We start from the raw sequence: 24,215 nt of genomic DNA on the forward strand, positions 1-24,215 counted from the left end.
CATTTTTTTGAAATTAATTCATCAAGTTCTCATTTCAGGAGGCTCAAACCTGTCATTTTAACATAATCTTTTTGATTAAATTTGTTTCAAGTATGTATTGTATTAAATCACTAAGAGCATAAGAATTTCCATTTTGGGTTAGACCAAAGGCTTTCTAGTGTAGCATCTTCTGCTCCAGCAGTGCTCATTAGAAAGAGTAAAAGTAGGGATTTTATAAAAAGTGACCCTTCTCTTAATATCTTCCAGCTTCAAGCAGATGTAAGTTTAGTGACTAAGATAGATTGTACACCTGGATCTTCATGTTTAGTAGCAGTGAGTGGACACAGCCACCACTAATCTGCTTCATTCTTTTCGGAGCTAATTTATGACTTTTGACTTCAACAACATCCCGTGGCAGAAACACTTTCCTTTACTCATACAGTCTGTGAAAAAGTACTTTGCTTTTGTCTAGCTGAAAACCACAGCCATTCTACTTTATATATTTTATGTTTTGAGGTTATTAAGACAAAGCCCTTTATTCCTCTGAGACAAAACCCTCTAACATTTCACAACTGAAGAATTTCCATTTCACAAGAACTTTGGCCTCTCTGATTCTAAGTGGAAGCAGATTTTTTGAGACATAAGTATTTCCCATGAAAAGAAAATCCCGTTTTTCATCCTGTTTCAGTCATTTCATTATATCAGTGTAATTGAGGGTAACAGTAAAAAATAAAAATAAACATAGAAACAAAACCCACTTTGGCAGCCTAGGAAGAACTGGAGAGGATGAATGAAAGTTTAACAACAGCAGCTTCTCCCTCCCAGTTGTGCAAGAAAGATCAGAGAGACAAATTAAGGGGGATGAATCACCCCAACTTGATCACACTGTCATTATGTCATGCCCTCATGCTGTAGTTTAAATGTCTGTAAGGAAGATGGTACTCATTATAAGGAAGGAGACCAATTCTCACCTTCATTTTTACCCACAAAATCCCACGTCTGAAGCTTCCACCTAGGTAAAGCAGGACAGGCTTAAGAAAAGATACACCTTAAGTAGTCTGTCTTCTGGAGATAAAAAGTCACTGGTAAGGCCTCCTTACAGATGGTGGGATGTCTGAAGGATTCAGTGGGTGAATCTCATTTAAGTTCAGTTCTTGCAGCCTATATGCGCCTCACACCCTTTCTGCTCACATCCACAAGCAAATCTGACAGGGCTTCATCTCTTGCTCAGTAAAGCAGGGTGAAATTATATTTCTATTTCTAACCTTCGTATTTTTCTACTTATAGTCACAGGCAGGACTGTCTCTTTTCATGTTTACGGACACAGCCTGGCACACTCCACTCTGATTTTAGCTGTGGATTCCAAATACAAGCGTCAAACAAATAATACACAAAACTTCCTTGTGAAATATGGCTTCATAACTGAATTGAGCATTAGGCCTGGAGCTGTGTGATGTAGGAGAGGTGTTATTGAGACCTATGAGACATGCTGCTTGGATTCCTTTATTATTATTGTATTCTTTTGCCTCTCCTTCTTCATTTTCTTTGTTTGTAGATGAAGGGATAGAGAGGAAGGAAGCCAGCAAGTTTATAAAAGCAAGAGAGAAAGAAGTTGAGGCATTTTGTGGAGATCTTTAATGACATTCTGTATAATTTGAAAGTGGGGAGGGAAGGGGGGAGAGAAAAAGGGAATTAACAAAAAAACTGGCAAAAGAAAAGTGGAATGTGGAGAGAAGCGTGTGGATGAATTTTAATGCAATCAGAAAGCTGTAATAATGGTAATAAAGGAATATATTCAGACGTCAAGAGAGGGAGAAGGGAACAGGACCCGCGACGCCAGAATTTAAATTAGACATAGGCGTATAATTCTCTTTTCTTCCCCCCCACCTTTCTTCAAATGAAGGAAATGGAATTTTTAAGCACAGCGAAAGAGGGATTAACAATTGGCAGGTTTTCAGCCCTTTGTCTTTTGGCGAATCCCATTTAATCACCGTTTTTAATATTAAGGAGGCTGTGGCCACGCAGGGCTGTCTCAGGCTTGGGGGAAAAGGGATGATATACAGAGGAAAAGAGAGATAACACTTAGGTTCAGGCAATTGTGAGGAAGTGTTTCAATTACCTCCACTGAAGTCTTTTAAAGACTGAAGTTTAATTTGATCTGAAATGTCGTCACAGCTCCTGCAAGAGAAAATATGTCCTTCCCACCCCCCCTTCCTGCCCATGTCTTTGCTGTTCCAACAACTCTCAATGCTCAAGGCTTGAGTGCTACCATGGATTAATGTTGTGGCCTTCTGGGCTTCTGGAAAGGGTTTCAAAGCCCTGACAGGTCACCAGTGGGATGAGTTTAGGAACTGAAACTTATTTTCTTGACATACCAGCTTTGACACCACTGACCCTACAGAGTTTGTCAAGAAGCTTCTAAGCTTTTCTCTGATTGAGTGTGAAAACCAAATGGCCCTTCAGGCTCAACCTCGGCCCAGTGTTACCACAGAGTGAAAAGGGGATGTTACACATAGGAATTAAGATGTGTTAAATTCTTCAGAACCAAAGGCTGCAGGAGTTGTATTCAAATCTAAGCTGTCTCTGAAAGATGAGTGTAAAAGCATGATGTAATTCAGTGTTTGTTTGAGGTGTCATTTGATAGTACAAGACAGGCTTCTCCTTCACCTCATTCTTCTCCAAGAAATCCATCAAGCTTTACAGCACAGTAGAAATCCATAGATTTTCAAGAGCTGGGAACCCAAACAGACATGGAAAATCCTGCAAAGCTTAGTTACGTGGAGCTGCATGCCTCCACACTTCCATGCCAGGTCTTCTTAGGTGCTTTTCTCCCATGATATTCCAGTGCGCCAGTTCATGGCCAGAGGTGTTCCTGGGAAATGTGAGCTGTAAGCACAAACTGCCAATATCTAGGGAAATATATGCAATTTTTTTTTCCATGATTGAAAGGCTGATTTGAATTCAGTTATTCTTCTGGTTTGGGGATGGAGAAGAGAAACTGGGTTCTCGGCTATACATTGAATTTAGGAAGATCAAGTTTTGAGTCTTGAGTCTTTTCCCCCCCAAAAAACCACTGCCTCATGAATCATTCTCTGAAATATTCCAGCTGAGTGTTTCAGATGATGAATAAACTTGGAAGAATTATGATCTGCCAGACACAAATCAAGCAGAGTCTTTGTGCTTTGCATGACATTGGGTCTTAGACTTGCACTCACTGTAAGATTTCCTAAGCAAGGGCTACTAATAAAGTGGGTCATTGTGAGTTGTTTTCCCAGCTCAATATCTAACACCATAAAACCTGTCATTTGAGATCTGCACAGGGAATAGCATCTCTTAGCAATGGACGGTTATGATGGTGCTGTTCAGCAAGTCAGAACTGCTGATATCTGTCTTGGGGTTATAATATTCTCAGTTGTACAAGGAGATTCTGCTGTTAGAGTTGTTTAGGGTATGTCTTCATAGCAGGGTTTGCTTGGCCAGTTGCCCGGGTTTTGTCCATAACCTATTCTGTGTCTACATGGAAGAAGCCCGACTGAGCTTTCATATGAGCTGTCTAGACAGACTGTAGGTGTACTCTTGGATGTAACTTCTCTACAAGTAGACAGTGAGTACTGCCACAGGAGCACAGGCCAACAAAGTGCAGACAGTGATCAGCCTTCCAATATGAACTTTCTTCTCCATTTCCTTCAATTTTTTTGTCCCACATCTGCATTTTAGTCATTTTATTTATATCCCTGCTCTCCTAAACAATTTCTGGAAATGGATTAGCAGCTGGTGCAGACCAAGGTTCTCTTTCAGCAGTGTCAAATAGGTCTCCTTAATTGGGGAATACTACTGAGAGCCTTTAAAATAGAGAATTGCCCCCAGCATGTTTAATTTGAAAACATAACCTTAGAATTAAGGCTCACTTGTTGGCATGTGTTTAGTTTCTTTCCAGTTACTTATAGGGCCAACAGCAGTCATCTGTGTTCTCTTGGACAGATGCACCCAGATCAACACTGTGACAATGTGTTCAGGGATCTTGCCACTGCAGGGCTTATAAATTTCTTCCCAGAAGACCAATTCAAGATTCATGTTCACTGTTATCTTCAAAAGCAGGAATTTCCTTTCGGAACCAAACCTATTTACCCCTTTCTCTTGCATGAACGTGCAATTGGGGAAATCTTAAGCCTCTTTACTCTGATAGACACCATCAGAGGGTTCAGCCATAAATCTGACCTCCAGTCTGTCAGATGCCATTCATTGTTATTGCTAGAAATGCTTCCTTTTTTGGCTCATGTCAAACACTGAAGAACTTTAGTGCCCAATGAAAACCGTAGTCTATTCTTTTTACGGACAGGGAAACTGAGGCTGTCCTTTCATATATGGTATATTTCCACCGATGCTGCTGTCCTTGCAAGAATTTTATTATAAGTGTTTTGTAATGGTAACTGCATAGTCATCCATCTTGCCAGTACCAGGAATAACAAATCATACAATGGGAAATGTGATTTTGCCTTCTATAATATCCATAGCAGAGCTTGAGATGAGTCCCAAATACCAGTCTGAAATGTACAGATGGGAACTTTGGCCAAGTTCTTACAGATCCTCGTGAGTCTACTCTTCCATAACTGAGTTGGGAGTGATTTGCACTCTCTCTCAAAACAAGAACGAGGGCCTGTCACTGGAAACCACTTTGTGGCATGTTCAAAGTAAACAAAAGGAAGCAGTTCATAAAACAATGCATGATTAAGCTGCAGAACATCTTGCTACAGAATGCCATGGATGCTCATAGTTCTCATGGGTTCAAATCCCAGTGAACAATTACATCTAAGAAAGACAGTTTCAGAGCTGTTGTATACAAAAACACAGCTTGAGACTCCAGAAGTACCTAAACTGCAGAATGCTGGAGTCTGGGAGAATATTTTGGGGGATTATCAAAATTCTTTATCCTGTTCTTATTATTTTTTCCTAGGCATCTGTGATTGGCCATGGTAAGAGTCAGACCTGCCATCTCTCATGCAGCTGTTCTTTCACTCTGTGTGCAGGATCCACGTCCAAGTCAAGGCCCAGAGTAGAGGCATGCAATTAAACAACAGAAATTCTTCAAACTTCAGATGCAACAGTAGAGAGTAATGCACCTGTGGGATGAAGCTTCCTTCTTTGTGCAGGAGAATTATGTTCCCACACCTGGGCTTACATTCATTTGCGCTTGTCCCCATCACACAGCTGTTCAGATTAGCTGTTATTCTCTCTAGCCCGGGTGTCTCAAAGCCTCTGTCTCCAGCAGTCGGAGACCAGCAGCTGTGCAATCATATCTGCTAACGAATGGGATATAAAGAATCTGTTAAGTAAAACCAAACCAGGGAGGGAGGAGGGGAAGAGATCAGCACAAAGAAATCACTCCTGCTAAGATGTGATTAGGGATGCCCCAAAACACCCAGCTGCGAGGAACAGGTGAACTCAGCAAACATTTTAAAGCTGGCAGCAGAATTAGCCCCTTGTGGGTGTTGTTGGATATGGGGAGGGGAATGAAAAAAAGGGGGGAAATAGGAGCCCATGTGAGTGGAATGAGGATTTGGTTGCTATTGTTCAGAGTTAGGTAGCAGTAGGGTTTTGTTATTTCCAGAGTAGGTTGGGTTTTTGGTTGTTGTTTTTTATCCCCGTCCTAATTTTTGAAACACCTCCATTTTACAAGGTTCATGTACTTTCCAGCAAGGTACCATGGAGAAGATAATTAGCTAATTTACAATTAGCTACAACAGAATTCGTAATTGCTTCCCCTGTGGAAAGGGCTGTAATCATCATCACAGAGCTGTAGGACTGCTGTGAAAATGGCAGTAGGAGTGTGCAGCCCAGGCCCCAGGAAATGCCCTGCTTTTAGCCTATTGATCCGCCTGATTAGCGTGGGTTGAGGGGAGCAACAAGACACTCTGATTGAGAGCTGTTTTGAGCCTGCAGAGTTAAGTTCAGAGCTGGACCTCAACCCAAACTTCCACAGGTTCAGGGGCATGCAGCTCACCTCTCTAATCTGTAGCTCCTTCTTTGGCCTGAAGTCCATAACTGTCTGAAATGGCCCCTGTCTTGTAGCTCCTACCTGGCTTTGGCACCTTCCTGCCTGTACTGCATGATCATCTGTCCACGTCTCCTTGATGGACATTCAGTGCCATTGACTCTCTCCTCTCTGGCAAAGGGCTGCTCATGAAAGCAGTCAAGGAAGATTGCTTTGCCTTTTGCTTCCTCTCTGGAAGATGTGACGCTCACCAGCATTTTCTTACCCACACCTGCAGGGCAAATGTCTCTGGGTAGTTCACTTGTTCATTCATAGTGCCAAGGAGATAAGCCTAAAAGGGCCTTCCCAGTGCTTGGACTGAGGCTCTGCAGCTGGTCCCTCACTGTGTGCACAAGCAATGTTTGGTGAGGAGGGAAATGGCAGTAGGAACAAATAATTATTAGCTATACAAATAATAGAATTAATTAGCATCTGCTTTCTGAAACGAAGCCACACAGCAACCTGATCCTGATGCTTATAAAGCCAAAAGCATTGCGTAATATTAAAGAACTGCTCTGGTGAATCCCATGCTCCTTGCAGATACACATTCCCCTACAGAACTTGGCAAATGCAGGTTTTGTTCTTACATGGAGAAATACACGCGCTATCTGTCTGTGATGCCCTGGCAATGAACTCATGATAAAATAGGGATGCTCATAGGTTTTAGAATAAGTGGTTTGATGGTTAGAAGGGACCGTAGTGATCTTCTGGTTCGCCCTCCTGATTAGTCTGGGCCATGAAGGTGGTAGATCTGTCTCTCTTTATTTCCAAGGCCTTGGATGTAATGTTCTTGATGGTAAAGCTGGCTGATGCTTTCCTGATACAAAGACTCAACCTCTTTGTTTTGCATGAGGAATAGGAGAACACAAGTGTATTTATATGCTCTTATCTAAATGCACCCCCACGCGCACACATACATTAGCGAGAGCTATCTGGATAAACACAAACCTGTGTCATGTCTCTCTGTGAATGACCCTAATTTTCCCCCAGTCCCTCCACAATTGCTGTGATTCTTGTTCTTGTCCTTTTGCTCTGCAGAGGGTCAAACATCCTGCATCTCATTGTCTCTTCTGTCTCTTTAATTAGTGACCGTCCTCCCCCTTCTCCCTCTCGCTCCCGTGTCCCCCCTTCCCATCTCCTCTTGGCACTTGGTTTGCAATGCTCTATTATTTCACCTTTCACGCGTGCCGTCTCCTTCACCCGGGCCTGTCTGACACCTCTGCCTTACGCTTATCATAAAAACATAACATTTAAATACAAATAGAACAGGGAATAATTTAACCCCTATTTGCACTGGGGAAGGTGTCGAGGCTTTGTATAAACACAGCTGGGGAGATTTATAGACACTGTATATTTATCTGACAAGTTACATTTCTTCACCACTGTACCTTGCAGCCAGTTTTTCCCAATTCAAGCAAGTCTCAAGAGTCTAGGAAGAGGGGAGCCTCATTTTGTGGGAGAATTGGAAGTGTTATCAAGGGGTCACCTCTGAAATTCCATGATTACTGAAGCCTTTCTCTATCTCTCTTCCTGGGAGGAACAGGGAGTGCCGACTCCATTGGTCAGTGTGCTTTATCTATAACAAAAAAGGCTCAACTTAAGACGAGCTTAATTTCTGACGTTATAGGAGTGCCTCAGGCCACTCACTGTTAGGGTCTTGAGGTAAATCAGCAAATCAGCCCTTCAGAGAACCATAGCACAAAGGAATAACCATCCATGTTTATTTCCATGGGACAACCAGACATGATGGGTTCAGGTTTTGGGGAAAGGCCAGTAATGGGGTTAACAATAGTGAAATAAAAATGTGGGGACAAGAGGCTTATGTGGACATCCCACTGAACATCTGCACTGCAGGGCAGAGTGACTTCTCAGAATGCTTCCATCTGTCCCTCCAATGAGGCCAGTGAGATTTCTTCACTAACTTGAAAAATTTAGATATGAGATGCAAGGACTCTGAGATCACATAGGTTTGGGATGAAAAAGGAAGTCTGGGATTCATTGGGGTGGTAGGAGTGGGCCTGCATCCTACATAGCTTGGAGACAGCTTGATTAGGTAACTGCTTCGGGCTTCTCTACAGCATAAACTTCTGGTTTCTGTAGCACGTAAACTGGTCTGAGAATGGTCTGAGCACGGTCTGATCAAGGACACTGGAAAAGTTTGGTGGGGAGCATCTGCAGTGTGCACATGCTCAGACAAGTCTCGCTGACACCTGCACATCCTCACCTCATTTCATACCAGCAGCCTCATGACCCTGTTCAGACACATTTACAAAGCAGAAGTAGTTGCCACAGTGCACAGCATGTTGACTTTTTGTCTGGGCCTTGGCAGAGCAGCACATGGGGGCACTGAGAGTGTGAGAGGTTCACACAAGTCCATTATGGGATAAATTCATTAGCCAAGGTCGGGAATGTGCTGAATGGTCCCAGCTGCTGGCCCCTTCCCTTTCTCTTCCCACTTGAGACGTGCAAGGGACATTGTTAAAATGCACCGCTGAGCTTCCCAGCAGGGCTGAGATGTGAAAGGTAAATGCAGCACTTTGTTAGAAGACACTCACCAAAAAAAAAAAAAAAAAAAAAAAAAAAAAAAAAAAAACATGTTAAACTGACTCATTTTTTATCAGCCGAGTGCGTGATTGTGTAGATTTCTGAGATGGCAGATGTGACAGATGATTCCCCTGACAAAGGTAGAGTTTTTCAGGAGGGAGAGAGGGTGATGATTTGGAGACAGGGCTGAGGGTGATATCCAGATGGTGCTGAGTGCTGGCTGGCCTTGGGGGACCCCTTTAGGTCACCTCCTCTGAAGCAGCTGGACCAACTGTGCCTGGGGAAGGCAGTCCTCACCCTCAGCAAAGCTTGTTACTGGTGGTCTGATGGCCACCTGTGTGCAGCACCCAAAAGCACAACACCTTCTGCCAGCTGCCTGTGGGGACAGGCATCACTCCTCTCAGGGTCCAGCAGAGATATGGAGAACAGGGCTAAAATAAAACAAAATAAAACATAAAATTAAATGTTTCCTAACACACCTGGTTTAAGCTTTGCATAAACTAAATCAGACAAGGCAGTTTCAGGCCAGTTCCACACTAGAGAGTTCTGCTGACAGAGGAGGGATATGATTTTTTTTTAATGATACATTTATATTAGCAAAAAGCCTGGTGAAAATACAGTTACACAGCTATAGGAGAGCATTTGCTGATGCAGCTTATTTCAAACAGGGGAAACTGTGTATAGTATGACAGACACTTGCTCTGAGTTGGAAGTATTTACTAGACACAGGCTTCCTAGGCAAAGCCTTTTGCCAGTAGAGTTCCCAGTTTTCTCTCAACACTTTGCTCCCTCCCTAAATGTCTCCTTTTTCCAGGACATGCTTTCACTTTCCAGGTGGGCTTTCCTCAGCTACCTGGACAACCTTTGGAGCCAGGCTTTTTCCTGGGCATTGTCCTTACCCAGTCTAAAAACAGCCAGAGAGCACACATTCAGCTTTAGTTATTGCCCTTCTAAGGCATTACACCTCTCTTCTGCACATCAGTTTAATGACCAAGCAAAGTGGTTTCTACTGGGACCTTCAAGGTATTCAATGAAAGCAGTATTTAGGTCAAGTAGGAGAGATGTATCTAAAGCAAAATTCACAGCTGTCTCTCCACCATTTGGTTACTTGACTGAGAAATGTCACTGGTCCATCACAGCCCCAGGGAAGCCAAAGAGGTCACCCAGGCACACACGGACTGTGACTTGTAGGGATCTTTGGACTATTTAGTTCATTATTTGACATTACTGGATTGAAATTACTTAAATCGTTTCTAAAAATTCTGGAGAAAAAAAAAAAAATCTGACAAGTATGTTTTGGGGAAAAAAACTTGTGATTATACAAGTTCCCCAGATGCAGTTCCTGTGGTTCACAATCCACTCACTGAGCCTAATCACCAATACCATTTTCCCTCCTGGATGTATCCATCCAGAAAATGAACCTTTTGGTCATACAAAGCAGCTTCTCTTGAGGTGAGTATAGACTACACAGCGCTGATAAGGGTTTTGTGCATCATTAAGGCCTCAACTTCATGCTGCCAGCAGACACTGAAGTCCCTTTAGCTAATCAAATCCAACATAAAGTGAATTTCTTGCTTTTAACGCATCTATTGAAAGGTTAGCCCTATTTTTTCTCTTCTATCAGAAACACACACATATCCTCCTTAACCTATTTTTCCTACCATTTCTGTAGCCTTACTGAAAGCAACGTATCTCCTCATTTTCTGCGGGTAGCACACTTTTGGTTCACATGGATAACTCCACTGCAGGATTGAAAACTCCTAATATCCTCAGTAGATATCAACTGCATGAAAAATTATCCTCGCCCAAGGCTGTAGAGTAATTTGCCAATTTGCAGGTGCATCTTGGAAAGGGAAATTTTGATCAAACACTGGTTGAAGCAGAACAGATTGCCTACACCAATGATTTCTTGGTGAACAAAAGTGACATAAATCACTCAATTACTCAGCCAGAAAAGAGTTGTTGCAAACCAATGTTTTGTTCAGCTCTAGGTTAATATATGCATTTTAAAATAAATAAACAAACAAACCAATGCATTTATTTATTTATTTACATATATTTATTCAAATTGGTTGCATCTGCTCTCTAAAGTGTTCTGGGGAAAAAAAAAAATCTTGGATCGCTCACTTACATACCGTTTAACGAATGATAAAAAAGATGTTTATGAATCGTGTGCAGGGGGCCTGTTTACATACATGACATGAACTACATCCATTTCTTTTTTTGTTGTTCCTTACATGGTGTAATGGTACTAATCTCTGAATGCAAACCTGACTCAGAGGCATCACCCAGTGATCCCTGAGATCTTTCTACCAACTCAGTACTCAGTGGTCTGGCCTGTTTCCACAGGCATTTTCTCAAGGTGTTTTGTTGTGGACTGCAGCTCTCCATTCTTGGTATAAGTCCAAGTATAAATAGTCTTCCTCGTTCAAGATACACTATCTGTCAGTAGACCACATCCTGCTTTGACATGAAATAGCACCTTTCTTAATCTACCTCAGATATTAGCATTCATATAAGTTAACTTCATATTTCAAGAAACAATATATGTTTCAAAAACTTTGGGCTTATTTTAGGTGAACTTAAAAAAATAATCCAAACTTGAAGGTATATGCCTGTGAGTGGATATGGATGACAAATCTCGATTTATAGACTGTGACTTCCATTATATCCTCATTTGAAACAGCTTATGTTAAACCTTTTTTTTTTTTCCCTGCAACGTATTTAGCATTGCAAAGGCTACTAACTTATGTTATTTTTCAATTGGACTTTATTTCTATATGCTATCTTTATCCACGTTTCTCTTGGATGGCAGTCTGAGCAATGTTGTCATTTCACTTGCTGCAAGCTGACTGCAAAAATTGATCAGTAAAAGCTAATTTGGAAGACTTTGGTGCCTAGGTTTCAAGAAGCAGTTAAAACATTTTAGATGTTTCTGGGTTTAGGAGATTTTTTTCTTTCATTGAAATTGTCAAATTATTTTCAAGTACTCACTGAGAGTCAGATGTTATTAAGGTGTTTCGAGCCATGCACCTGAAATGACTTACAGCTTCTGAAACATGTCACCTCAATGAATTCACTGTTTCTTTTGCATGTGATACTGAGCTATCTTGGCTTTCAAATCCCTCCTGAAATATGGTAAGCATCTCTTTATTTTGTTCCAGAAGACAGAAAACTCTTCGTGGGCATGCTTAATAAGCAGCAGTCAGAAGATGATGTGCGCAGGCTATTCGAGGCATTTGGCAACATTGAGGAGTGCACAATCCTTCGGGGACCCGATGGAAACAGCAAAGGTAAGACAATGGCTTGTGGCACACTGTGGCCTTACCTTCAAGATAGACCAGGTCTTAGTGTATATATAATACCCTGGCACGACAAAGTCACTAGATGGCTGCCAGGACAACATCTCTTAGAAAGGGTCATATTTGCCAATGGAGGCCATTTCTTTGCAGTTTTCTGTCTGCTTATGTGTGAGAATAAAGAGCCAATTGCATGTAAGGATATACCCCCCTCCACAACAAGCTGTCTTTCCATATGCACACTGTTACCTATTCCTGTTTCCTCAGAGGGCAGAGCCTTCCCTCTGAAAACAAGACCTTTACAAGTGCTTATGACAGGCTCTCCCCATCAGCTCCAGGAAAGCTGGGAGTTTCTTTCCCCACTGAGCAGGCTCATTCTTTCTTCCACCACTGTCTTTGCTTATTCCTCATGCACCAGTCTCAGGTCTTCCCCTTCTTTAGTTGGTCTTTGCATAGATATACATCAACCAACAATGAAAATTGCAAGGGTAGAGGTTGTGATGTAAATTACACAGTCAGAAGGCAGTTACTGTTTGAAACACATCAATACTTAATTGCAAAGCTTACCTCCTTTTGCCACCTTTTGGAATCCCCTGTTACCTGGACAGCACAAGGAATCTTTTCTAGAGTCCAAGTGGGAGAATGAGACTTCTCTGTTGAATCTGAGGGTCATTTTTTTTTCCCCTGACACTTTCTAGACAAAGTTACTTCAATGTGAATAGGAAGCCCTCTTCTCTTGACAGTATAATGTGTCCATTAAATATTGATCTGCTTATAATACATCATAAACTGTGCAGGAATATGCAGCACCAGGGAAGAGACCACTCTTGCTAATGCAGTTCATATCTCACCAGATATTTTGACATGTGACAAAATCAACCAGCATATTTTTGCAACGGAAAGGCAAGAAATCCAAATCACAGTGATACACCGGAGAAAGATATTGCTGTTCTGTAAAATCACTTGTGGCCCAAAATGATTTCACTCCAGCGTTATAGGGCAATATTTTGATGTAAGTCAGCAAAGCCCAATCTGCCTTATATAAATGACTTAAAATAAACTATGGGCATCTTTCTTAAATTTTCTGGCTACTTTAATTTCATGATACCCAAAGGCTTGGTTCACCAAGAAGAGCTCCAACCGTTGCTCAGTGGCAGATATTTCAGCACTTCTTTCACTGAAGAAATCAGTAAATTGGGTAAAAGCAAAAAAAAAAAAAAAAAAAAAAAAAAAAAAGTCCACCTCTACCCAGATTTGTACAGAACAAAATCAGATGAATGACAAAGGAGTTAAACAGAGTAATAATAAAAGCAATAATGTGTGAGTTCTGTAAGAAAAAGGTTTCAAAGGAGATCCAAACCACAGACTTGTATTCATTCTTGCTCTTTCTTTCTCTTTTTCTTAAACAATTTCATTATAAGTCTGAATCTGAGTGGCAGCTCCATATTGCTAACCAGTTTAATTATTAGTGCTAGCAGGCTGCAGTCTCAGGCTTGCATTTCACTGAGCTGTTCAGGATCAATACTGAGCCTTGACAGAGGCTCCAGCTTCCATTTGCTGGTGCTATTTACTGAGAATGTGGAGCTTCTAATTTACGCACACACACAGATACATACACACAAAGAGCATTCAATCCTGTAGAAAACTTAAGGGTAGTGCCCTTATTTTAGGAGACAGTCAGGCGAGCCACAACTCCCACAAAGTTATTCCCAGTCTGTAATGTTTTCCATCTGCTAGAAACCAATGTGACACATATCACTTGTGAGATATTTATTTTGGGCAAGACCCATAAGGTGTAAATTCCACCCAAATTGAGTTTTAGGCAGATAAACTAAGCACGAGATAGCAATCAGATCGCTCTGGTCCTAGCAAACCCATGATACGAAGCTTCACTACATATCCCTGTGGTGAAATTCCTAGTCCTCCAGTTACCTCGATGCAATCATTACTTTGAATTTCAGCTTCCCAGAGAATACCACCACAGCTCAGTCACAGCCAGAAAGCCCTCTCAGCCTTGCCTGAATCCATGGGTGGATGTCTGGAGCCGTGAGGCATGCCCTGTATGAGGGCCTGTGGACATCATCTGCATGAGTCACCCGGGGCCAGGCAGACACAGTTGCTGATGAAGCACGCAAGCAGGTGTCAGAAGAACTGGGACTAGGGCATTTTTCTGCCTGAAGGGAAGTGCACAGTGTCACTGCTGGGAGAGGCTGGGAGAGGAATGAGATTCCCCTACATCAGTCTGAGTAAAACTCACCAACATGCATGCAGGGCCACAGGATTCCACAGATGGAAAAGCCACGGTGAGATTGGATCCAGTTTAGCAATCCAGCAGGACCCATAGGGTCTGTATTGCTGCTCTCTGGATAGCCTCCTTGTTATTTTCTCCTATAATTCTTTTTATTTTCTAATTCAGCAGTTGTCTACTTTAGTATCTCAGAAAGCAAAGACTTCCCACGACACCAGAAGTACTGCAAGAGGAGTCTTAACACCTTCTCCAATGATAACCTTAGGCCTTGACTCTGCAGTCTCCTCTGTTCTTGCAGGAGAGCTGACAAGACAGTCATAGTAGCCCTTCCAGCTCTATAATCTCAAAATAAGGAAAGAAAAAGGAAAAAAAAAAAAAAAAAAAAAAAAAAGAACCCAACATCTGTGTGCATGTATCTCCCTGCTCAGCACTGGTTATGTATCTCTCTGCGTGTCAAAATCCCTTCTAACTCCAAAACTGCTCCTGTCACAAGGACACCATTGTTTTGAGAAGTGCTGTGACTCATGTTCTCAGCTCATGAGATCCTGGGGCACAATCCTGGTGACAAAGGGCAGAAAGATGATTATGTACACATTTAATGTTGTGTACAAAAGCGATCCCATTGAACACATAAACAAAGGGAACAAAATGTTTCCTTGACATTATACATAGCTGAAAACTGAGTTTTCATTTGTCCTTCTGGCTCAAAGGCCAAGTAGGAAGCAGTAGGAAAAGCAATGGAGGACTCCCATTAGCATATAAGGCATTAAATAAAACAAATGCCTCCTGCTCCCTTCATTCCAACCCTTATCCAGCTCTACTCATCCATCAGGTTCCTCAGCACAGAGGTGAATTTCACCTGAAGAGAGTGAAGCCCTCAACACGACAGCAACACTGTAGCCAAAAATCCTCCTCCAAATGCAATGGGTAACTGAAGCTGGAAAGCCTTTGTATATTTGCTAATCAGAATCTTATTTTTAGAGGCATAAAGTACAAAAGAATCTGTGCAAATAATTAAACACCCTAATTCTGGATTATCTCTGATTAATGAAGAGGAAGGCACAGAATCTCAGGAGCCTGGGAATGCTGGGCTGCGATTATGTCATAATTGATCTCTATTGTTTCTAGCTGAAGTTTATCTATCTCATTTTCCTGTGATTGTCTTCTCTCAGCTCGTTATAAATTAGATCCTACTATTAGCAACAATCGTTATGCTTTTCCTGAAATACAGTCTGAGCACCGGGGTATGAGGGAATGCAAAGTGAAGGGATCCTAACCAGAAGCTGATTGCATACGTATGTGTTCTTTTCAGAAGGGGGCTATCATTGCTTTCTTTGATTCCACTTCTGCCAGCCTGTAGTGATGATTATAGACACCTTCGGGGCTCATTCTTCTACTTTTGTAAGTGAGGTATTGTAGTGCTGCAGTTCCCACCATGCACTGTATGGATCCATGATGGTTTGTTGACCTTCTAAAGATTCTACAAAGGAAATGAAGGACAGCCGTCGTGTTGTCAGGGCTGGCATCCCTCATGAGTGTTCTGCACCCCTTCAGGGAAACAACAAGGGCTTTGCAAATTGATTAAAAGCACAAGAGTCTTTAATAGTAATGAAAGGGGATGGAAGCCAGAACTTCTCAGATCTCTTCCAATCTGTTCTAAAATCCTCCTTAGCATATGGAAATTACTCTTCCTCCCTCTGAGTCAATTTGCTTGTAGCTAAGAGTGTTAGCAATACTTTTCCCCATTCTTGTGATGCATGTGACCCTTTGAAGTGTTGATCATTTCTGCACTCTAGCATATGTTCATAAATGCACCTTTCTGCCCTAGAATCTTTTATAAGAGTTCAGACAGTGTGAGATTCTTCACATGGCAGTGTAGGCCAGAGAAGCATTGCCCACGTTTCTCTGATGTACAGAGGAAAACACCCATTGAACTACTGGTAAAGCAGCTTATGATATAATATTCACTGTAAAATTCAAGTTTCAGTGGTGGCAAGATGGCAGTTATCACATGCAGATCTCTTCCATTTTCATTTGTTTATCAGAAGGTATCTCATGCCTTGTCCAAAGCTGCCAAGTTGCCAAGACAATCTCTGAGCAGTCTCTGTCATGGACTTCTACCAAGCAGTGATGTAAGACAGATACCTTGTGTGTTTGAAGCAAGCTGAACGCCTTCCCTACAGCTGGCCTGTGGTGACTTGTAATGAGAATGAGAAGCTTTCTGCTTATTTTTGCTCGACTGCTCACTGTTTTCCAGAACACTAGATAGAAGAGCATTCCACGTTATGTTTAATACAAATAAAAGGAAAGTCATTTTCACACAATAAATTATAAAATTGTGCATTGCTAACATGGGAAGATATGAAGGTCAAAAGATAAGTGGATTCAGAAGGTTCTCACTAAGTTTGTGTCCACCCAAATTATATACAAGCAGCATAGAACTTCTTGATGTGCCTTTGCCTCAAGAAGTCCTTGAGCTGCTCATGGCTGGACTTTGGGAAGGAATAACAAGTTTGTTATGCTTTCTGCACTACCTTCTGTATCCACCAGTTCTGACGACAGGATAGGATACTGGGTACCAGTGGTCTGTCATTGGTACCCACACAACCTTTCTTATGTTCTTCTTTTTCTTTTTCTAGGCTGTGCATTTGTGAAATACTCTTCGCATGCAGAGGCCCAAGCAGCTATCAATGCCTTGCATGGCAGCCAGACAATGCCGGTGAGTAGCCCCATAACATGAAAAGCAATAATTGGTCCCGTGGTGTGATAGAGTAGGAGGAATGATTTATGTATGATCTGCTACTCATACTATAGGATGATGGCATGTGGGGCTTTGGGTGTTTTTAATTCATCAAAGGAAAGGCCAAGATGATGTTGTCATTTCATTAAAGCACAGAACCCCAAGAGGTAATGTGTTCTGTCTCCAGCAGTTTTGATACACTGGAAAAAAAGACATGGTTCAGAGATGCCAAAAATGTTGAGTCAAATTCACCATGAGCCACTTAAGTTTCAGAGGGATGAATAAAGCACAGATTTGTACCTAAGGGCTTCTTTGTTTTCCTTCCACAAACAGTCTCTACTTCTATGTGAAGGATGAAGAACTTTTTGCCAGAACTGAGCAGAAAGCAGCATGTTCACATGATAGCACTAGATGCTAGAGACACATCACAGAGATGTACGCTTCTGTGCTATTGCATAAGAGCCCACCTCAGCATAAATGTGGTCTTCCCTACATCCAGGGATTTGAAACATCCTACATCCATCCATTTGAAAGACAGTCTGGCAAACTACTAAAGCTCCCAGGAAATGTTTGAGGGATCACTCTGCTTGGGCTAATGTCTTGTAATACGAGGTTTCCAAACTGATAGTTCAGGAAGTGGAAATTAAAATGCAAATGTATTTTCTGTGCAGAATGATTCTTGTACACCGCCATGTAGACCTGGAGGAATGTAAGTCATTCCATTATCAGCACAGAAAGACAGACTAGTCCAGTATGTTTGGGCTTATTTTAATAGCTTATTATTTTTGTTACTAATTATTCACAGCGTAAAAAAATGGAGGGCTAAAAAGCATGCTGATAACTTGTAAAGGATACAGGAATTGTCGTAATTAAATGTTTAAGATAGCAAAATCTTCTTTTTAGTAAGGACCTCTAATCTCAATTCATGAGTTTATCCTAATAATATTAAAATAGGCCTGGCAGATGGGCAGCTTGTCTCTGGGTCTATGTAGAGATGGAAATAGAAAGTTCTTCACATGGGAAGAGATTTCTGATAAGAACTAGCAAACCATCAATCTTATTTTTTAGAACCTACGTTTAGATAAATCAGAATAGAAAATGGTACACATTTACTAGTGAAGGTATTAGAAGATGGGGTATCCACTTTTTGAATTATTACAATCAAGACTGGGAGAGTTTCTAGAATAGAACAATGTGCTGGGCTTAATGCTGATACCGCATTGTGAAATATGAACTTCTTTCCTGGAGCAGGTCAACAAAGTATACTAATGTCTTAAAAACTATCACCAAAGTGATGGTGTCTGTAGATGACATCAGTCATTGTAATTCCAGAGTCTTTCGTCTCACTAGGCGGTGTAATAAAATGTCAGTTCCAGTCCCCTTAGAAACTTGGGTGACATTGATGAGAGGAACACAGAGAAAAAAGCAGACCAAATCCAAGGAGAGTTGAAGATTTTATCTAGATCCACTATATCCAAAATATTCTTATCCTTCCTATTGTCAGCACTATTTAGATAAGAAGAAATACCCATTTCGACCACCTTGGAACAAATTTTTGTTCCATGCTGCTGAAGTCAACTGAGGATGTGCAAAAAAAATAGTGAAGAATATGGCCTTTTTGTCAGTTTTTCATGGGAGCATTATTCTTGTTGACTTATTTAATCAAATACTTGCTTTAGAATAACTGAACACCTGGTTCTTGAATAACCAAATCTAGGTATCTAAAAAGCACTGCACTTTAACTCTCACTAAACATTTTCCAGACTCATAAATTTGAATGGCTTGACAAGTTTCCATGAATCAGCTGAACCTCAGCAGTACTCAGTGCATATGCTATCAGTTCACAGAAAAATGCAAGGAGAAAATTATGTTTTGACCTCTTTGTTTTGAGCTAAATTGTGTGACACTTCCTCACATTTTCCATGAGCTATTATCAGGTACACAGACAGCTACTACGGCTCATCAGACTAGTGAGGACCTGTCGAGTGACTTGACATTTCATCAAGACATTGAGCATACAGTGCTTTTCACAGAGGACCTCAAAACACTTTGGACACTTGGAAAGATATGGGCCAAATTCTGCAAGTGGTCACCGCTCTCATTCTCACTTTCATGGTGCTTCGGGGTGTGCATGCAGCTTCATTCAGGGCTTGGGGTGTTCACAGAGAAATGCAGCCACCTCGTGGTGAGATGGCGATGTAGGCCTCGTCCTTGGAAAGGAGGGGTGCATTGCTGCCATCTTCCTCCAGCTCCCCCTCCCATTTCTCTCACCATTAGGACTGGCCTCATTTGTCTGACTGCGATGCCAACTCAAAGTTGTTCCTGTGGTTCAGCCAATTTAAACGTCTCTTGCCTTGTCCTCGTGTACTACCAACGGGGCATCCATCATCATTCTTGTCAGGTCTCGAGCCGTTCATTCCTGCGGCAGACTCCTGTTTCTCCACAGCTGTCAGGATTATTGCTCTACTGTGACTTCCTGTTCACACAACATATGTTGCCTAATAGTTTCAAAAGGCAACTTTCTTTTATGAAAGTTTTTTTCTTTTTTTCTTTTTATTAACCTTTCCTTGGACAGGTGCCTGACTGTCATCCGTCACAAGCCCACTTCTCCATGCAAGGCTCTGTTTTCTCCTAAGGGCCCAACAAGCAGGTATACAACTTTCAAATTTAAACACAAAGCGATTGCTTTGAGAAATAACTTTCCCAAAATCCCTTATTTCTGAGCAGGCCCAAAGTTCCTTCTGTATCTACCTGCCAAGAGTGCTTTATTTTTGGGTCATTTTAAATTATATTGCCTATCAACTCATCAGCTTTAGAATAGTGTTATACTTGACCTTCATGTCCTCCCTTGTGAGAGATCATCATTTTCATGTACTTCTGCATGTATTTTTAACTGTAATTTGCCCTTTACCTTCAGCTATGGTTACTCTGTCCTTTCCTGTGTCTCTTCCGCACCCATGAGGGGCATAAACAGGTCTCTTCCCTTGATTCTTTTCACTTCTTCATCCAGCTCTTGTCCTTAGCAGCCTTATTCACCAACATGAATTCAGCTACCATTTCTGAAGTGACAGTTTGCAGATCTAACTTCTCTACTGAAGAACTGACTCCTGTCCAAACTGAAATCTTGGCCTGTCTTTCCAGCATCTCCTAGTGGATGGAAGTCTAGCTGTCAGATCAAGCTCAGAATTTATAAAACAGAGCTCTTAAACTTTTCCTCCCAAACTCTGTCTCCTCTCTCCTTTACCTCCATTTTCAATCTCCGTGGACAACATTATCATCCTACCTGTCAGTCATGCTCCTACCTAGGCATCATCTTCAGTTCGATTTTCTCTTTCTCTCCTTGTCTTCACATCCAGGCGACAGCCAAATGTTGAAGAGTCATTCTGCACAACACATCTAAGATGTGGTCTTGTTCGTCTACCCACACAGAATAAACCCTTCTCTATGCATTATCACTCATACCAATATTTCAATAGTGTTTATGCCAGTACACAGGCCTAAATACCATACTACTTTTGCATATCTTTGACTATTTCATACCATGGTACTGCAGAAATTCTTGTTGGTATGAATTGATTCCTGGAAGGGTAAAGCAGTACTGCTAGCTACATTTTTCTTCTTTTTTTTTTTCCTTTTTTCTTCTTTTTTTTTTCATAGACACAAATATGGCAAGTAGGAATTAAGTTTGTGTTTCATTTGATTTAACTTTTACAGTCTAAAAAAGTTTAATCTACTCTAAACATCCTCCCACAAAGGACAGACATTTCTAGAGCTTCATGCTTTCTTCCCCTTACCTTTCTGTGCTAGGATGGGATAAATCACCTTTTGTGCATGCCCTTCCGTTTCATTAATTACAACAGAAATCCCCTTAAATAATTAAAAAGAATATCTCCATAATGGCACTAGACTGAATACCTCAGGTGGGACTTGTCTCACCTAACTTAAGACATCTAAAAGTTTAGGAAGTATGAGCTTGTCATCTAAGTGCTTGTCATTCAAGTTTCTATTACAATCAATAGAAATAGATACCTCTGGAGGTATTATATTTTAGAGAAATAGATTTTGAAACCTGTCAAACCAAAACCCACATAGAAGTGTGCTTTTCAGCTAATTCTAGGTGTCAGATTCCCATGGTCTTGCAGATCCAAAATAGTGGTTAGTAAAATCTCCAAAACACTGTGAGGTGGCTTCCACGATTACACAAGCTAGATCCTATTTTGTTTTGCTATAAAAGTCTCTTCATCGGCTTCATGAAACTACATTATTTCTTCTGCATCCAAGCAATAGCATCAGCATCCCAAGTCTATCTATGCCTGGCTGAAAATCTTCCATGAAAATTATGTTTTGGATGGAATCTTTGGTTTTGAGAAAAGAAAGAAAAATGTGAGACTTGGATACCATCACTGAACAGATGTCTGCATCACTGAGAAAGATTCAGATTAGTTGAACTTTTAAAAACAAAAGAAAAAAAGGTATTGCAACCCAAAACTTTGCTAACTTGGAGACATCCATTTCTATATTTTTTATGCAGTTCTTATAAGCAGAAATAAGAAAAACAACTTCAAATCTCTGCTCAGTAGCCACCTGCATATAATCATGCAATTCTGTCTAAGTTTTGTTAGGCTACAGACTAATTGGATCTCTAATTATTGTACTTATTACTTTTTTTCTAATCAATCAACAAAATACGAATGACACTACACCATCAACAAGGTTGGCTTTCACCCTGTGTCCATCACAGTCCTTGGCAGACCAGCCACAGCACTACAATTTCCAATAAGCACAATTAATAATCAGATTAAGAGGTTCTCTTATTTCCTTACACAGCGTACAGTCTACCCTTTCATACTGTAAGAAATTAACATTGCTAATTTTTTTAACCTATGTAGTTCACCAAGTGAGAGTGATTTAAATATAAGACAATCAAAAATTGCCCCAAGAAACAAGTGCAGTTGTCCTCACGTGTAGTGGCCCTCTTTCAGATGCATGGCAAATGGGGCATCAGTTACCATCTTCCTGACTTTGTATGCTCAGGCCCCCAGCCAAAGAAACCAACCCTGGTTCACATTGATGACTGCTGTTGTTATTGCTGTGCATTCCTAGAGTGCAGTTAAGGTTTTGCAGAGCACTGCGAAGTTAACTTCAGACACAGCCCCATTATGGAAACTGGTTGAGCAGCTGTTTTCACCCCCATCAACGCAGCAAAGGAATATTTAGGTGAATTAGGGATAGAAAAGCAAGCCGTAAGAGTCTGCAGAAAGAGCACTGAGCAGGTGGAGGAAAGAAGGAAAATAGGCCTTCGTGGGCATGATGAAGTTGTAGCCCAGGTGCCTCACTTGAGAAGCAGCTTTTATTATGCATGCATGCTGGCACCAAAGCGCTGAGTCGGCAGAATCTCCCTGGGAGGAGCAGCGTGGCGGCTCCGGTGAGTGGGGGGCCACAATGCTGTAGATCAGCTGAGGTATTTTTAACAATTATTTTGATATAAACAGCTCTGAACTTGAGGAGCTCCATGTAAATGGGAAGCAGTGGGGCTTGTAATTAGATTTGTGTACACTTTCATAAATTGCTGGGAAACATCAAAGCTGTGATAGAAGGCGGTGGTGCACTTTATTTCCTTCTTCTGTTCTTCTGTTAATTGAATGGTTGATGTGTGGATAGGAAGTGTTGGCTTCGCGGAGTACTATTTACAGACCCGCTGACAGCTGCACTGTGAAAATTAACAGGAACAGAGCAGCCTCTGTCACAGCTCTTCCCATGAGGGACTTGCTTCAAATTGGATCATTTCTTTCATAGGAGAAACTTTCCTTGTCTCTCCTCCCTTCTTCGCAAATACATGCACATTCAGCTGCACAATCCACTTCTCCCTCTAGGCTCGTGGCAGCCTTCAGTACTCAGAAGGAGGGTTTGTCTTTTCCTCCGTTTGGGAGGCTCCACTTAAACCTTGTAGCACATTCCACCTCCAACAAGACACACCTTCAGGAAGTCAATAAAATTAGTCACTTAAGCAAATCTAGGAGCTGAGTGGGCACAACCACAGCGTTGTGTTTGCATATCACACCTCAAGAGGAGTAAGCTCTTCACCCTCCTGAAAACTCTAGTTGATTTCTATTCCATACCAACTCCATGGTGATTCATACCAACTGCTGCTGGTGGAAATGTAGTTATCGTTGGCCTTGCAAAGAAACAGACTGTGTTAGGCACTGTAAAAACCTATTATGGAGTACTCTCCACACTTAGTAGCTTACCAACTAAGGCCAGGGTTGACATGATCAACATCAAAGTGTTGGTTAAAACATAAAACTTTGGGATCATCTCTAATCTTATCATATACACTTCTCTTACAGTTAATGGATAGAGACTGATCCCTCAGGGGGACGTCTGTCTCTCTTATATAATTGATGATTTAGAATAGACACCAAAAATGGCTGCAGTTAGGTCATTTGTAAGGTCCCCTGAGGGCTGAGACACACAAGAGAAGCAAAAGAAGCAACAAGAGGCAATACAGTGAGAATGAACAAGTCTTACACACAACTGACCTGTATATTTAGCCAGTTTGTAGCAAAAATCACAACAATTGTTGTTCCTAATCCTAGTAGAGAAGTAATAACTGGTAGATGTAAATTTTAAAATCTACTTAAACCTGGAAAACATACAATTAGGAAGACAAGACTTGAAGGTATCAGTTCACCACCTTACTTCCCAGTTATGTCTTCAAAATATCTAGGCAAAATGAACAGAACTCTAGAGAAGTGCACAATAGAAATAGACAGATAACTCCTCGAGAAAGTTGATGAGTTCAGCATGTAAAGTGCTCCATTTTTTTTTTTTTTTTTTTTGCTGAATCTGCCTTAAAGTTACTTACCCAGGGTCATAATGTCTGGAGTAGGCTATAATCAGCGTAAGTCCATCTCCTTCTCAAATTAATAGAGAAGGCTGAAGCTTGATTTTGCACTGATAATGCTGGATGTACTGATGGAAGAGAGTGGAGATGCCAGTTCAGGCTGTTTGGGTTTTTTTCTTTTTTCTGTTGATCTTCTGCTCTGTAAAAGAAAATGCACTTCAAGCAATAGTTTTCTGTAATGCTCTGACTAGCTTCCTTAACTTGGGGCCAGACAAAACACACCCATTCCTATTATTAAAAATTAATAATGCATTAGGAGTCCGCTCATAACTCAGCAACAGCAGGCCTAGATCTCCTTCCAGTAATGAATTGTTTTTACTAATAGGCTACCTAAACACTGTTTATAAAGTCATGTGTTGTCTGATAGGATGAAACAAGACACCTAATACCTAGATGTTAAATTGCAGTCATTCCTTCTACAAAAATCCAATGATTCCTGGTATCTCAGGCTGCTTTGCCTCAGGGCGGCA

At 41.2% G+C, this 24,215-nt stretch overlaps 1 protein-coding gene across 14 annotated transcripts in view; it reads left to right on the plus strand.

The window, feature by feature from the left end:
- Positions 1-24,215, plus strand: part of CELF4 (CUGBP Elav-like family member 4) — a 725,820-nt gene that overhangs the window by 600,838 nt on the left and 100,767 nt on the right. For 10 of the 14 annotated variants that reach the window (XR_001463894.4, XM_015277428.4, XM_004937077.5 and 7 more), the window contains exons 4-5: positions 11,719-11,847; positions 16,741-16,820. Coding sequence is in view for 13 of the 14 variants with exons in the window: in XM_015277428.4 (XP_015132914.1) it covers positions 11,719-11,847; positions 16,741-16,820 (209 nt within the window). In the remaining variant the exon portion in view is untranslated. The remainder of the gene's footprint in view (positions 1-11,718; positions 11,848-16,740; positions 16,821-24,215) is intronic. The other 4 variants (XM_004937078.5, XM_025144829.3, XM_015277430.4 and 1 more) reach the window with 1 other exon arrangement.

This window comes from Gallus gallus, chromosome Z (genome assembly GCF_016699485.2).
Source record: "Gallus gallus isolate bGalGal1 chromosome Z, bGalGal1.mat.broiler.GRCg7b, whole genome shotgun sequence".
Classification (NCBI taxonomy): domain Eukaryota; kingdom Metazoa; phylum Chordata; class Aves; order Galliformes; family Phasianidae; genus Gallus; species Gallus gallus.